The sequence below is a fragment of the Oncorhynchus kisutch genome, linkage group LG5, assembly GCF_002021735.2.
Source record: "Oncorhynchus kisutch isolate 150728-3 linkage group LG5, Okis_V2, whole genome shotgun sequence".
Classification (NCBI taxonomy): Eukaryota; Metazoa; Chordata; class Actinopteri; order Salmoniformes; family Salmonidae; genus Oncorhynchus; species Oncorhynchus kisutch.
The window spans coordinates 63,445,857-63,460,259 of NC_034178.2; the positions used below are offsets into that span (position 1 = coordinate 63,445,857).

At 43.3% G+C, this 14,403-nt stretch overlaps 1 protein-coding gene across 1 annotated transcript in view; it reads left to right on the forward strand.

The window, feature by feature from the left end:
* The window catches only part of LOC109890296 (carbohydrate sulfotransferase 11-like), a 38,438-nt gene that overhangs the window by 12,760 nt on the left and 11,275 nt on the right, over nt 1-14,403 (forward strand). The window contains exon 2 of the mRNA XM_020482276.2: nt 9,984-10,066. Within this exon, the coding sequence (XP_020337865.1) occupies nt 9,984-10,066 (83 nt within the window). The remainder of the gene's footprint in view (nt 1-9,983; nt 10,067-14,403) is intronic.

Consider the following 14,403-nt stretch of genomic DNA (forward strand, 5'->3'; position numbering starts at 1 on the left):
AACTGGTTACCAACATAATTAGAAGAGTAAAAATACCTGTAAAAATACCTGTCATACCTGTGGTATATTGTCTGATATACCAGGGCTGTCAGCCAATCAGCACTCAGGGATTGAACAACCCAGTTTATAAAAGGATATAGACCACACCATATGTCCTTCGTACTGCTAGATTTCATTGTCTGGTTACAGTATGTGCTTCTGCTGTTTGCAATACCCCTCAAACTTAACATAAACATTAACCATCTTGCTTTTGCCAAATGAGCCGAACATATAGGAACATATGGGATGACTATATAAACATATTTTCTGAATGTTGATGTCCTCTTGTGCTGATGGATCTCGGGTATGATGTGAGTAGACTACACATGCAATACTGGTTGAATCAAGCACTAGAGACTAGTATGATAACGTTTCATTTTAGACCAATCTACCATGGTTGGGTCTGTTGGGTATGTAGGAAGACCTTGTGCAATCAGTAGCAGGCTCTTCAGTCTAAATATCTCCACCAGACTGGTGTGTACTGTAGGGTGAATGAGTTGGAGATGTTGTTCTCTGTTTGATCTTGTACCATGTGTGTGTGTGGCGCTAGTGACACATCAGTCTGTTTTGCCCAGTCGCAGAAGAATGGTGGAATCTGTCCATTTCAACAAGACCTTGTAATATGGATGGCCCAAAAGAAAAGAAAAAAATCTTGTAAATTGGGATATGTCTGGATCTGACAGAACCTAGTACCTAGTAAGATTAGTTATTGAAGTTTCTTCCCTCTGAAAGTATTTAAGTATTTAAGTAAACGCAACATGTAAAGTGTTGGTCCCATTTTTCATGAGCTGAAATAAAAAATCCCAGAAATGTTTAATTTGCACAAAATCCTAAATTGTTTACATCCCGTTAGTGAGCATGTCTCCTTTGCCAAGATAATCCATCCACCTAACAAGTGTGGTATATCCAGAAGCTGATTAAACAGCATGATCAATACACAGGTGCACCTTGTGCTGGGAACAATAAAATGGCCTTTTATTGTTCCCAATAAAAGGCCACTCTAAAATGTGCAGTTGTCGCACAACACAATGCCACATATGTCAAGTTTGTTTTGAGGGAGCGTGCAATTGGCATGCTGACTGCAGGAATGTCCAATCGAGCTGTTGGCAGGTAATTGAATGTTCATTTATCTACCATAAGCCGCCTCCAACATTGGTGTTTTTCCGTCTTTTAAGGATAAAATGGCACCGGAAGAAGTGGCAGCAGTTTTACGGGCACCCAACCAATTGTGCTATGCCTCGTAAGGATCTGCAGAAGGCGAGTGGGAAAGCTGCCATTATTGTCAATATTACTCGTCAACGTGCAATCATTGGACAATAAATTCGAAGAGGTACGTGGTATATCCTATTTTGTGCAAATGAAATCGTGGCTGAATGATGACATGGATATTCAGCTAGCGGGATATACGCTGCACCGGCAAGATAGAACAGCACACTCCGGTAAGACGAGGGGGGGGGGCGGTCTGTGCATATTTGTAAACAACAGCTGGAGCACAAAATCGAAGGAAATCTCTAGATTTTGCTCCCCTGAAGTAGAGTATCTTATGATAAACTGCAGACCACACTGTTTTCCAAGAGAGTTTTCAGCTATACTTTTCGTGGCTGTTTATTTACCACCACAGACGGATGCTTGGAACTAAGACAGCACTCAGTCAGCTGTATAAGGAAATAAGTAAACAGGAAACCGCTCACCCAGAGGCGGCGCTCCTAGTGGCCGGAGACTTTAATGCAGGGAACTTAAATCAGTTCTACCTAATTTCTATCAACATCAACAAATGTGCAACCAGAAGGAAAACAATTCTAGATCACATTTACTCCACACACAGAGATGCGTACAAAGCTCTCTCTCCCTCACCCTCCATTTGGTAAATCTGAACATAATTCTATCCTTCTGATTACCGCTTACAAGCCAAAATTAAAGCAGGAAGCACCAGTGACTCAGTCTATTAAAAAAGTGGTCAGATGAAGCAGATGCTAAACTACAGGACTATTTTGCTAGCACAGACTGGAACATGTTCCGGGATTCTTCCGATGGCATTGAGGAGTGCACCACATCAGTCACTGGCTTTATCAATAAGTGCATCGAGGATGTCGTCCCCACAGTGACTGTACGTACATACCCCAACCAGAAACCATGGATTACAAGCAACATTTGCACTGAGCTAAATGGTAGAGCTGCCACTTTCAAGTGGCGGGACTCTAACCCGGACGCTTATAAGAAATCCCGCTATGCCCTCAGACAAACTATCAAACAGGCAAAGCGACAATACAGGGCTAAGATTGAATCATGCTACACCGGCTCCGACACTCATCTTATGTGGCAGGGCTTGCAAACTATTACAGATTACAAAGGGAAGCACAGTTGCGAGCTGCCCAGTGACACGAGCCTACCAGACGAGCTAAATCACTTCTATGCTCGCTTCGAAGCAAGCAACACTGAGGCATGCATAAGAGCATCAGCTGTTCCGGATGACTGTGTGATCACGCTCTCCTTAGCCGACGTGAGTGAGACCTTTAGACAGGTCAACATACACAAGGCCGCGGGGCCAGACAGATTACCAGAACGTGTGCTCCGGGCATGTGCTGACCAACTGGCAGGTGTCTTCACTGGCATTTTCAACATGTCCCTGATCGAGTCTGTAATTCCAACATGCTTCAAGCAGACCACCATAGTCCCTGTGCCCAAGAACACTAAAGCAACCTGCCTAAATGACTACAGACCTGTAGCACTCACGTCCGTAGCCATGAAGTGCTTTGAAAGGCTGGTAAAGACTAACATCAACATCATTATCCCAGAAACCCTAGACCCACTCCAATTTGCACAACACCCCAATAGATCCACAGATGATGCCATCTTTATTGCACTCCACACTGCCCTTTCCCTTTCTCCACACTGCCCTGTGCTCAGCATTCAACACCATAGTACTCTCAAAGCTCATCACTAAGCTAAGGATCCTGGGACTAAACACCTCCCTCTGAAACTGGATCCTGGACTTCCTGACGGGCCGCCACCAGGTGGTGAGGGTAGGTAGCAACACATCTGATACGCTGATCCTCAACACTGGAACCCCTCAAGGGTGCGTGCTCAGTCCCCTCCTGTACTCCCTCTTCACCCACGACTGCGTGGCCAGGTTTGCAGACGACACAACAGTCGTAGACCTGATCACCGACAACGATGAGACAGCCTATAGGGAAGAGGTCAGGTTCTACGGCTGCAACATCGAGAGCATCCTGGCTGTTTGCATCACTGTCTGGTACGGCAACTGCAAGGCACTACAGAGGGTAGTGCATACGGCCCAGTACATCACTGGGGCTAAGCTGCCTGCCCTCCAGGGCCTCTACATCATGCGGTGTCAGAGGAAGGCCCTAAAAATTGTCAAAGACCCCAGCCACCCCAGTCATATACTGTTCTCTCTACTACTGCATGGCAAGCAGTACCGGAGTGCCAAGTTTAGGACCAAAAGGCTTCTCAACAGTTTGTATCCCCAAGCCATAAAACTCCTGAACAGGTAATCAAATGGCTACCCAGACTTTTTGCATTGTGTTCCCCCACCAACCCCTGTTTATCATGTATGCATAGTCACTTTAACTATACATTCATGTACATACTACCTCAATTAGCCCGACCAACCGGTGCCCCGCACATTGGCTACCACTATTGTTTTCACTATATATTTGACCTCTTGGGGATGTTATTCGAAAACATAATGTTAACTTTCACTGCTATGCGGATGACACACAGCTGTACATTTCAATGAAACATGGTGAAGCCCCAAAATCACCCTTGCTAGAAGCATGTGTTTCAGACATAAGGAAGTGGATGGCTGCAAACCTTCTACTTTTAAACTCGGACAAAACAGAGATGCTTGTTCTAGGTCCCAAGAAACAAAGAGATCTTCTGTTGAATCTGACAAATAATCTTAATGGTTGTACAGTCGTCTCAAATAAAATGGTGAAGGACCTCGGCGTTACTCTGGACCCTGATCTCTCTTTTGAAGAACATATCAAGACCATTTCAAGGACAGCTTTTTTCCATCTACGTAACATTGCAAAAATCAGAAACTTTCTGTCCAAAAATTATGCAGAAAAATTTATCCATGCTTTTGTCACTTCTAGGTTAGACTACTGCAATGCTCTACTTTCCGGCTACCCGGATAAAGCACTAAATAAACTTCAGTTGGTGCTAAATACGGCTGCTAGAATCCTGACTAGAACCCAAAAATTTGATCATATTACTCCAGTGCTAGCCTCTCTACACTGGCTTCCTGTCAAAGCAAGGGCTGATTTCAAGGTTTTACTGCTAACCTACAAAGCATTACATGGGCTTGCTCCTACCTATCTCTCTGATTTGGTCCTGCCGTACATACCTACACGTACGCTACGGTCACAAGACGCAGGCCTCCTAATTGTCCCTAGAATTTCTAAGCAAACAGCTGGAGGCAGGGCTTTCTCCTATAGAGCTCCATTTTTATGGAACGGTCTGCCTACCCATGTCAGAGACGCAAACTCGGTCTCAACCTTTAAGTCTTTACTGAAGACTCATCTCTTCAGTGGGTCATATGATTGAGTGCAGTCTGGCCCAGGAGTGGGAAGGTGAACGGAAAGGCTCTGGAGCAACGAACCGCCCTTGCTGTCTCTGCCTGGCCGGTTCCCCTCTTTCCACTGGGATTCTCTGCCTCTAACCCTATTACAGGGGCTGAGTCACTGGCTTACTGGGGCTCTCTCATGCCGTCCCTGGAAGGGGTGCGTCACCTGAGTGGGTTGATTCACTGATGTGGTCATCCTGTCTGGGTTGGCGCCCCCCCTTGGGTTGTGCCATGGCGGAGATCTTTGTGGGCTATACTCGGCCCTGTCTCAGGATGGTAAGTTGGTGGTTGAAGATATCCCTCTAGTGGTGTGGGGGCTGTGCTTTGGCAAAGTGGGTGGGGTTATATCCTTCCTGTTTGGCCCTGTCCGGGGGTGTCCTCGGATGGGTCCACAGTGTCTCCTGACCCCTCCTGTCTCAGCCTCCAGTATTTATGCTGCAGTAGTTTGTGTCGGGGGCTAGGGTCAGTTTGTTATATCTGGAGTACTTCTCCTGTCCTATTCGGTGTCCTGTGTGAATCTAAGTGTGCGTTCTCTAATTCTCTCCTTCTCTCTGTCTTTCTCTCTCTCGGAGGACCTGAGCCCTAGGACCATGCCCCAGGACTACCTGACATGATGACTCCTTGCTGTCCCCAGTCCATCTGACCGTGCTGCTGCTCTAGTTTCAACTGTTCTGCCTTATTATTATACGACCATGCTGGTCATTTATGAACATTTGAACATCTTGGCCATGTTCTGTTATAATCTCCACCCGGCACAGCCAGAAGAGGACTGGCCACCCCACATAGCCTGGTTCCTCTCTAGGTTTCTTCCTAGGTTTTGGCCTTTCTAGGGAGTTTTTCCTAGCCACCGTGCTTCTACACCTGCATTGCTTGTTGTTTGGTGTTTTAGGCTGGGTTTCTGTACAGCACTTTGAGATATCAGCTGATGTACGAAGGGCTATATAAATAAATTTGATTTGATTTGACTATCTGCATTGTGTCCCTCCACCCTCCACCCACCACCCGCCAATCCCTCTTTTACGCTACTGCTACTCTCTGTTTATCATATATGCATAGTCACTTTAACCATACCTACATGTACATACTACCTCCGACTAACCGGTGCCTGTATGTAGCCTCTCTACTGTATGTAGCCTCACGACTGTTATTTTTCACTGTCTTTTTTACTGTTGTTTTTATTTCTTTACTTATTTTTTATTGTTTTTATTTTTGTTTTTATTTCTTTACTTATCTTTACTTCTCTTTTTTAACTTAGAAATTGCACTGTTGGTTAGAACCTGTAAGTAAGAATACCACTGTCTACACCTGTTGTATACGGAGCAGGTAACAAATAAACTTTGGTTTGATATTTAATAAAGCCCTTTTGTGGGGAAAGACTCATTCTGATTGGCTGGGCCTGGCTTACCAGTGGCTGGCCCTATGCCCTCCAAGGCCGACCCATACAGTGCCTTGCGAAAGTATTCGGCCCCCTTGAACTTTGCGACCTTTTGCCACATTTCAGGCTTCAAACATAAAGATATAAAACTGTATTTTTTTGCGAAGAATCAACAAGTGGGACACAATCATGAAGTGGAACGACATTTATTGGATATTTCAAACTTTTTTAACAAATCAAAAACTGAAAAATTGGGCGTGCAAAATTATTCAGCCCCTTTACTTTCAGTGCAGCAAACTCTCTCCAGAAGTTCAGTGAGGATCTCTGAATGATCCAATGTTGACCTAAATGACTAATGATGATAAATACAATCCACCTGTGTGTAATCAAGTCTCCGTATAAATGCACCTGCACTGTGATAGTCTCAGAGGTCCGTTAAAAGCGCAGAGAGCATCATGAAGAACAAGGAACACACCAGGCAGGTCCGAGATACTGTTGTGAAGAAGTTTAAAGCCGGATTTGGATACAAAAAGATTTCCCAAGCTTTAAACATCCCAAGGAGCACTGTGCAAGCGATAATATTGAAATGGAAGGAGTATCAGACCACTGCAAATCTACCAAGACCTGGCCGTCCCTCTAAACTTTCAGCTCATACAAGGAGAAGACTGATCAGAGATGCAGCCAAGAGGCCCATGATCACTCTGGATGAACTGCAGAGATCTACAGCTGAGGTGGGAGACTCTGTCCATAGGACAACAATCAGTCGTATATTGTACAAATCTGGCCTTTATGGAAGAGTGGCAAGAAGAAAGCCATTTCTTAAAGATATCCATAAAAAGTGTTGTTTAAAGTTTGCCACAAGCCACCTGGGAGACACACCAAACATGTGGAAGAAGGTGCTCTGGTCAGATGAAACCAAAATTGAACTTTTTGGCAACAATGCAAAACGTTATGTTTGGCGTAAAAGCAACACAGCTCATCACCCTGAACACAGCTCATCCCCACTGTCAAACATGGTGGTGGCAGCATCATGGTTTGGGCCTGCTTTTCTTCAGCAGGGACAGGGAAGATGGTTAAAATTGATGGGAAGATGGATGGAGCCAAATACAGGACCATTCTGGAAGAAAACCTGATGGAGTCTGCAAAAGACCTGAGACTGGGACGGAGATTTGTCTTCCAACAAGACAATGATCCAAAACATAAAGCAAAATCTACAATGGAATGGTTTAAAAATAAACATATCCAGGTGTTAGAATGGCCAAGTCAAAGTCCAGACCTGAATCCAATTGAGAATCTGTGGAAAGAACTGAAAACTGCTGTTCACAAATGCTCTCCATCCAACCTCACTGAGCTCGAGCTGTTTTGCAAGGAGGAATGGGAAAAAATGTCAGTCTCTCGATGTGCAAAACTGATAGAGACATACCCCAAGTGACTTACAGCTGTAATCGCAGCAAAAGGTGGCGCTACAAAGTATTAACTTAAGGGGGCTGAATAATTTTGCACGCCCAATTTTTCTGTTTTTGATATGTTAAAAAAGTTTCAAATATCCAATAAATGTCGTTCCACTTCATGATTGTGTCCCACTTGTTGTTGATTCTTCACAAAAAAATACAGTTTTATATCTTTATGTTTGAAGCCTGAAATGTGGCAAAAGGTCGCACAGTTCAAGGGGGCCGAATACTTTCGCAAGGCACTGTAGCTGCGCCCCTGCCCAATCATGTGAAATCCATAGATTTGGACCTAATGAATTTATATAAATTGACTGATTTCCTTCTATGAACTGTAACTCAGTAAAAACATTTTGCATTTTATAATTTTGTTCAGTATAGTTACTGAAGTCTTGCTATCTAATTTAATTTTAAATCATAAGCATGTCAGTAGCTGAATTCTCCATTCTTGTACATTCCGTTATAGGTAACACATTTGGTCTTCAATGCCATTTATTTAGGGTTTTTGAAGTTATGCTTGATGGTACCAAAATGCAGAACATGATCTCAGCCATGCCCTGTCTGTCTGCACCCTCACCTACCCCTCCCCTTGCCCCAAGGGACCATATCTGTGACTCTTTGTCTCTTCCCAGCTAACAGATAATGTTCTGAGAACCATATGTTTCTTAGAGCTTGGTGGGAGCATGGTTGTCCTTTGGTTATTTTGCATATAACCTTCCCACAATGTTCTGGGAATGGTGCAAGATAATTGCTTAGCTTTGTAACATTCTCAGCACATTTAAGAAACTTGACAAAATGACATTATTTTGAAATACGTTAAATAAGGTACTTCATTACTTCAGCAGAATGCAGTGTAAGCTAGCAGTGTTATTGAAAGTCTTATCAGCAGAATGCACTGTAAGTCAGCAGTGTTATTGAATGTCTTATCAGCAGAATGCACTGTAAGTCAGCAGTGTTATTGAATGTCTTATCAGCAGAATGCACTGTAAGCTAGCAGTGTTATTGAAGTCTTATCAGCAGAATGCACTGTAAGTCAGCAGTGTTATTGAATGTCTTATCAGCAGAATGCACTGTAAGCTAGCAGTGTTATTGAAAGTCTTATCAGCAGAATGCACTGTAAGTCAGCAGTGTTATTGAAAGTCTTATTGAAACATTCAGTGAAAGTTAAGATATTCAAAACACACAAAAAAACTTGAATTTTCATTCTCAGAACGTTATTAAAACCTCCCAGGAAAACTTTAAAGGAACCCGATTATAATGTTCTCAGAACCTCCCAGCAACCGAAAAACAAAAGTCCCAGATTTTCACTTCCATTCTCAGAACGTAAAAAAAAAAATACAGTTTTACTAGTCAGGAAACTCATGGCTCCGTTCCCAGAACCAATGGGAAAACAAAAACTTACGCTCCCACAACTACCAAGGAACTAAAAGAGCAACAGCATATGAAATGACAACAACAATCTAAACACCATGTCATGTTATTTAAAGGAACTATAAAGTAGTCACAGAGGTTTTCTACCTCTGTTTATACTCCATCTGCCCCCTTGGTTCTCTCTCATTGCTATGCCTCAGTACCCATGTGGTTTCGGGATTTTCCCTTTTTTGCCTCTCCTCAGTTACTTCCATAAAGGAGAGCTGTTTTCTGCAGTGTTGCTGCGTTGTATGTGTAGCAGAGCGCTACAGTAAGAGGTACATTAGTAGTCTGAATGGATGCACAGTCTTTTTTTGAGGCCTGGTTTCTTCTCTTTCTCTTTTGTGTGTTTCTATGACAACCTGTAGTGTTGTATAAGATGTCGTTTTGGGTGTGCACCTGTGTGTTGGTGTTTAATGACCCTCAGGTGTGTACAGTTGAGCAATACGGCCCGAGGAGGTGTGGTATATGGCCAATATACCACGGCTAAGGGATGTTCTTTGGCACGACACAATGCGGAGTGCCTGGATACAGAGCTTAGCCATGGTATATTGGCCATATACCACAAACCCCTGAGGTGCCTTATTGCTATTATAAACTGGTTACCAACGTAATTATAGCAGTAAAATGAAATGTTTTGTCATACCCTAGGTATACGGTCTGATATACCACGGCTGTCAGCCAATCACCATTCATGGCTCGAACCACCCAGTTTATAATATGTAATAAATGACCCATTGGCGAGTTTCTCCTCTGGTTTACCTGAGATTCTCAATGGTACTTGTCTTGTGACTTCTTTGTTATTAGGATGTATGAAAGTGTCAGGTTGTTGTTGCATTCATACCTTTACATTTAACATGGTTAATGATGATCCCCCTTAGAAAGTTGTAATTTAGCTCGCTTATCAAGCATTTGGGTCAACATAAAATTGACATGACATTTGCATTTAGATGGGATAATCAGTATTAACCTGCCATATCTCATGGGTTGCCACAATGGCATTCCATGGACTGTATATACCAAATCAGAATGCAGGAGAGATACAGACTCCGATGGTCTTGAGTGTGTACTGTAGGTAATTTGTCTGTGTTGACCTTGACGTGTGTACCCATCTGCGTTTTCTCAGCCTCAGCACAGGGTAGTGGGAGGAGCAGCGGCCAGGGGAAGTCATGGAGGAGTCCACTCCAGATGCTCTATGACAGTGACCAGGTAAGTCCTGCCCACTACCAGGTAGGATTCACGTTGATGACCACTGAACTTCTTTTTGGTCATGTTTTATGAGTTAGAATAGGTGATTTGTGAAAATAAAATCATTGGTAAGCTATTCAGTACTTACTGCTTACTTGCTGAAAGTCTCTTATCAGTGTTTCCCCTATATAAATTTAGCTGCCGCAGCGTGGGAGGTGTCCATTTTAATGTAATATAACTGAACACGAAATACAAAATAACCAAGTGAAACAACGACAATTGAAACAGTCCTGAAAGGTGACACAACAGGAAACAACTACCCACAAACACAGGTGGGAACAGGCTACCTAAGTATGGTTCTCAATCAGAGACAACGAAAGACAGCTGCCTCTGATTGGGAACCATACCAGGCCAAACACATAGAAAACATAGAAACACAACATAGAATGCCCACCCCAACTCCGACCAAACCAAAATAGAGACATAAAAAGGAAATAAGGTCAGGGTGTGACATGATGTTAACAACTGAAATAAGAGTTCTCTTGTCAGCTTTCCTCAACCAATATTACATTTTTCAAGCAACTGCAGAATGATGATTAACATCTTTGGCATCTATGGGAATTTTGTCAGCGTAAGCCCCTAATAAAATACATTTCCAATCCATGTTTAGAATAATTCTGTTTCTAAAGTTACTGGTCTGTAAAAGCAGATTTAGATGAAATCATCATTATTAATCCCTCATTGCTACTACAGATGTTCCTCATGCTCCAAGGTTTTGGGTGTCTCGCAATCTGTACTAATTTCAAGCCTTTCAAACTGTCTCCTGTAGTTACTAGTGACTGTCAGTGATTGATACAGGTGCAACCCTTGACCTTTCTTATGTTTTTGTTTACCGTCTAGTTAGGGTTGGAAAATTCCAGTAACTTTTCCAAAATGCCCAGGTTTTCCAGAAATCCTAGTTGGATAATTCCTGGAATCAACTACAGTACTTTGAAGTTCCTCATCAAACAAAAGCCCTGACTTGACGATTCCAGACTGCAGTCAGACATTGGTTAGCAAAATCTAATTATTTTGGACAAGCACTTGATTGAAAAATATAAAATTGTCTCTTGTAAAAAATTTATTTTGCCAGGATTTGTCTCTATCTCCCGCCTCTCCTTCCCACCCTTGTATCTAGTTGGCTGGGTGTCCTTTGGGTGGTGGACCATTGTTGATACACACGGTAAACTGTTGAGCGTGAACCCAGCAGCGTTGCAGTTCTTGACACACTCAAACCGGTGCACCTGGCACCTACTACCATACTCCATTCAAAAGCACTTAAATATTTTGTCTTGCCCATTCACCTTCTGAGTAGCACACATACACCATCCATGTCTCAATAATCTCAAGGCTTAAAAATCCTTTAACCTGTCTCCTCACCTTCATCTACACTGATTGAAGTGGATTTAACAAGTGACGTCAATAAGGGACAATAGCTTTCACCTGGATTCGCCTGGTCAGTCTGTCATGGAAAGAGCGAGCAGGTGTTCTTAATGTTTTGTACACTACGTGTATGTAGCCGATAGAGTTGAATAGACTACTTAAGTGTCCCATGTCATTCAACTTCAAAACAAATGTGTACAGTCAGTGTGTCACTACGACAGATTGAAATTTCTGAGGCCAAAGGATAAGCCCTGGCCCACAAACTCTCTACAATTATACAGTATGACATTACATAGGGACTGTTCCAGAACTAAGACTTAGAGAGAGCGTGAGAGAAATGAGCTTGAATAGGGTACAGAAAGAATAGTTCTATAGGAGTGAGCTGTTGCCAATTATATCTCAGGGAGGGGAGTCCGAGGCCCATGCCAAAGGACCGAAGAACTCCTAAAGACATAATTTACTTTAAATCGCTGGCGGTTTTATTTTTGATATTTTGCACTTTGCTTATCCAAAGTGGAACCCCGTGGTGTTGCGATACTCTGAGGAAAAGTGTTTGAATTTATGAAGACAGAAAGCAAAACTGGAAGATCATTATAACCAATTGTATTCATTTTACTTCTCTGTATAAGCCTACAAGAATTTTATGTTGGATCACTAAAGGGTGTAATTCAAATCCAATCAAATTGTATTTGTCACATACACATGGTTAGCAGATGTTAATGCGAGTGTAGCGAAATGCTTGTGCTTCTAGTTCCGACAATGCAGTAATAACGAGTAATCTAACCTAACAATTCCACAACTACTATCTTATACACAAAAGTGTAAGGGGATAAAGAATATGTACATAAAGATATATGAATGAGTGATGGTACAGAACGGCATAGGCAGGATGCAGTGGATGGTATCGAGTACAGTATATACATATGAGATGAGTAATGTAGGGTATGCAAACAAAGTGGCATAGTTTAAAGTGGCTAGTGATACATGTATTACATAAAGATGCAGTAGATGATATAGAGTACAGTATATACATATGAGATGAGTAATGTAGGGTATGTAAACATATTATATTAAGTGGCATTGTTTAAAATGCTAGTGATACATTTTTACATCAATTTCCATTATTAAAGTGGCTGGAGTTGAGTCAGTGTGTTGGCAGCAGCCACTCAATGTTAGTGGTGGCTGTTTAACAGTCTGATGGCCTTGAGATAGAAGCTGATTTTCAGTCTCTCGGTCCCTGCTTTGATACACCTGTACTGACCTCGCCTTCTGGATGATAGCGGGGTGAACAGGCAGTGGCTCGGGTGGTTATTGTCCTTGATGATCTTTATGGCCTTCCTGTGACATCGGGTGGTGTAGGTGTCCTAGAGGGCAGGTAGTTTGCCCCCGGTGATGCGTTGTGCAGACCTCACTACCCTCTGGAGAGCCTTACGGTTGTGGGCGGAGCAGTTGCCGTACCAGGCGGTGATACAGCCCGACAGGATGATCTCGATTGTGCATCTGTAGAAGTTTGTGAGTGCTTTTGGTGACAAGCCAAATTTCTTCAGCCTCCTGAGGTTGAAGAGGCGCTGCTGCACCTTCTTCACAACGCTGTCTGTGTGGGTGGACCAATTCAGTTTGTCTGTGATGTGTATGCCGGGGAACTTAAAACTTACTACCCTCTCCACTACTGTCCCGTCGATGTGGATAGGGGAGTGCTCCCTCTGCTGTTTCCTGAAGTCCACAATCATCTCCTTTATTTTGTTGACGTTGAGTGTGAGGTTATTTTCCTGACACCACACTCCGAGGGCCCTCACCTCCTCCCTGTAGGCCGTCTCGTCGTTGTTGGTAATCAAGCTTACCACTGTAGTGTCGTCCGCAAACTTGATGATTGAGTTGGAAGTCCAGTACCCAGTTGCACAGGGCGGGGTCGAGACCCAGGGTCTCGAGCTTGATGACGAGTTTGGAGGGTACTATGGTGTTAAATGTTGAGCTGTAGTCGATGAACAGCATGTTCACATAGGTATTCCTCTTGCCCAGATGGGTTAGGGCAGTGTGCAGTGTGGCTGCATCGTCTGTGGACCTATTGGGGCGGTAAGCAAATTGGAGTGGGTCTACGGTGTCAGGTAGGGTGGAGGTGATATGTTCCTTGACTAGTCTCTCAAAGCACTTCATGATGACGGAAGTGAGTGCTACGGGGCAGTAGTCGTTTAGCTCAGTTACATTAGCTTTCTTGGGAACAGGAACAATGGTGGCCCTCTTGAAGCATGTGGGAACAGCAGACAGGGATAAGGATTGATTGAATATGTCCGTAAACACACCAGCCAGGTCTTGCTCCCAGACAGACTAAATAACTTTTTTGCTCGCTTTGAGGACAATACCAAAACCTGCAGACTCTCCTTCACTGCAGCCGACGTGAGTAAAACATTTAACCATGTTAACCCTCGCAGGGCTGCAGGCCCAGACGGCATCCCCAGCCGCGTCCTCAGAGCATGCGCATACCACATCCTGATCCGCGACTGGGCTGGTTTTCTTTTTGTAATCCTTGATTGACTGTAGACCCTGCCACATACCTCTTGTGTCTGAGCCGTTGAATTGCGACTCTACTTTGTCTATATACTGACGCTTACAGTGCCTTTTTATTGTTTTTATTTTTGTTTTTATTTCTTTACTTATCTTTACTTATCTTTTTTAACTTAGAAATTGCACTGTTGGTTAGAACCTGTAAGTAAGAATACCACTGTCTACACCTGTTGTATACGGAGCAGGTAACAAATAAACTTTGGTTTGATATTTAATAAAGCCCTTTTGTGGGGAAAGACTCATTCTGATTGGCTGGGCCTGGCTTACCAGTGGCTGGCCCTATGCCCTCCAAGGCCGACCCATACAGTGCCTTGCGAAAGTATTCGGCCCCCTTGAACTTTGCGACCTTTTGCCACATTTCAGGCTTCAAACAT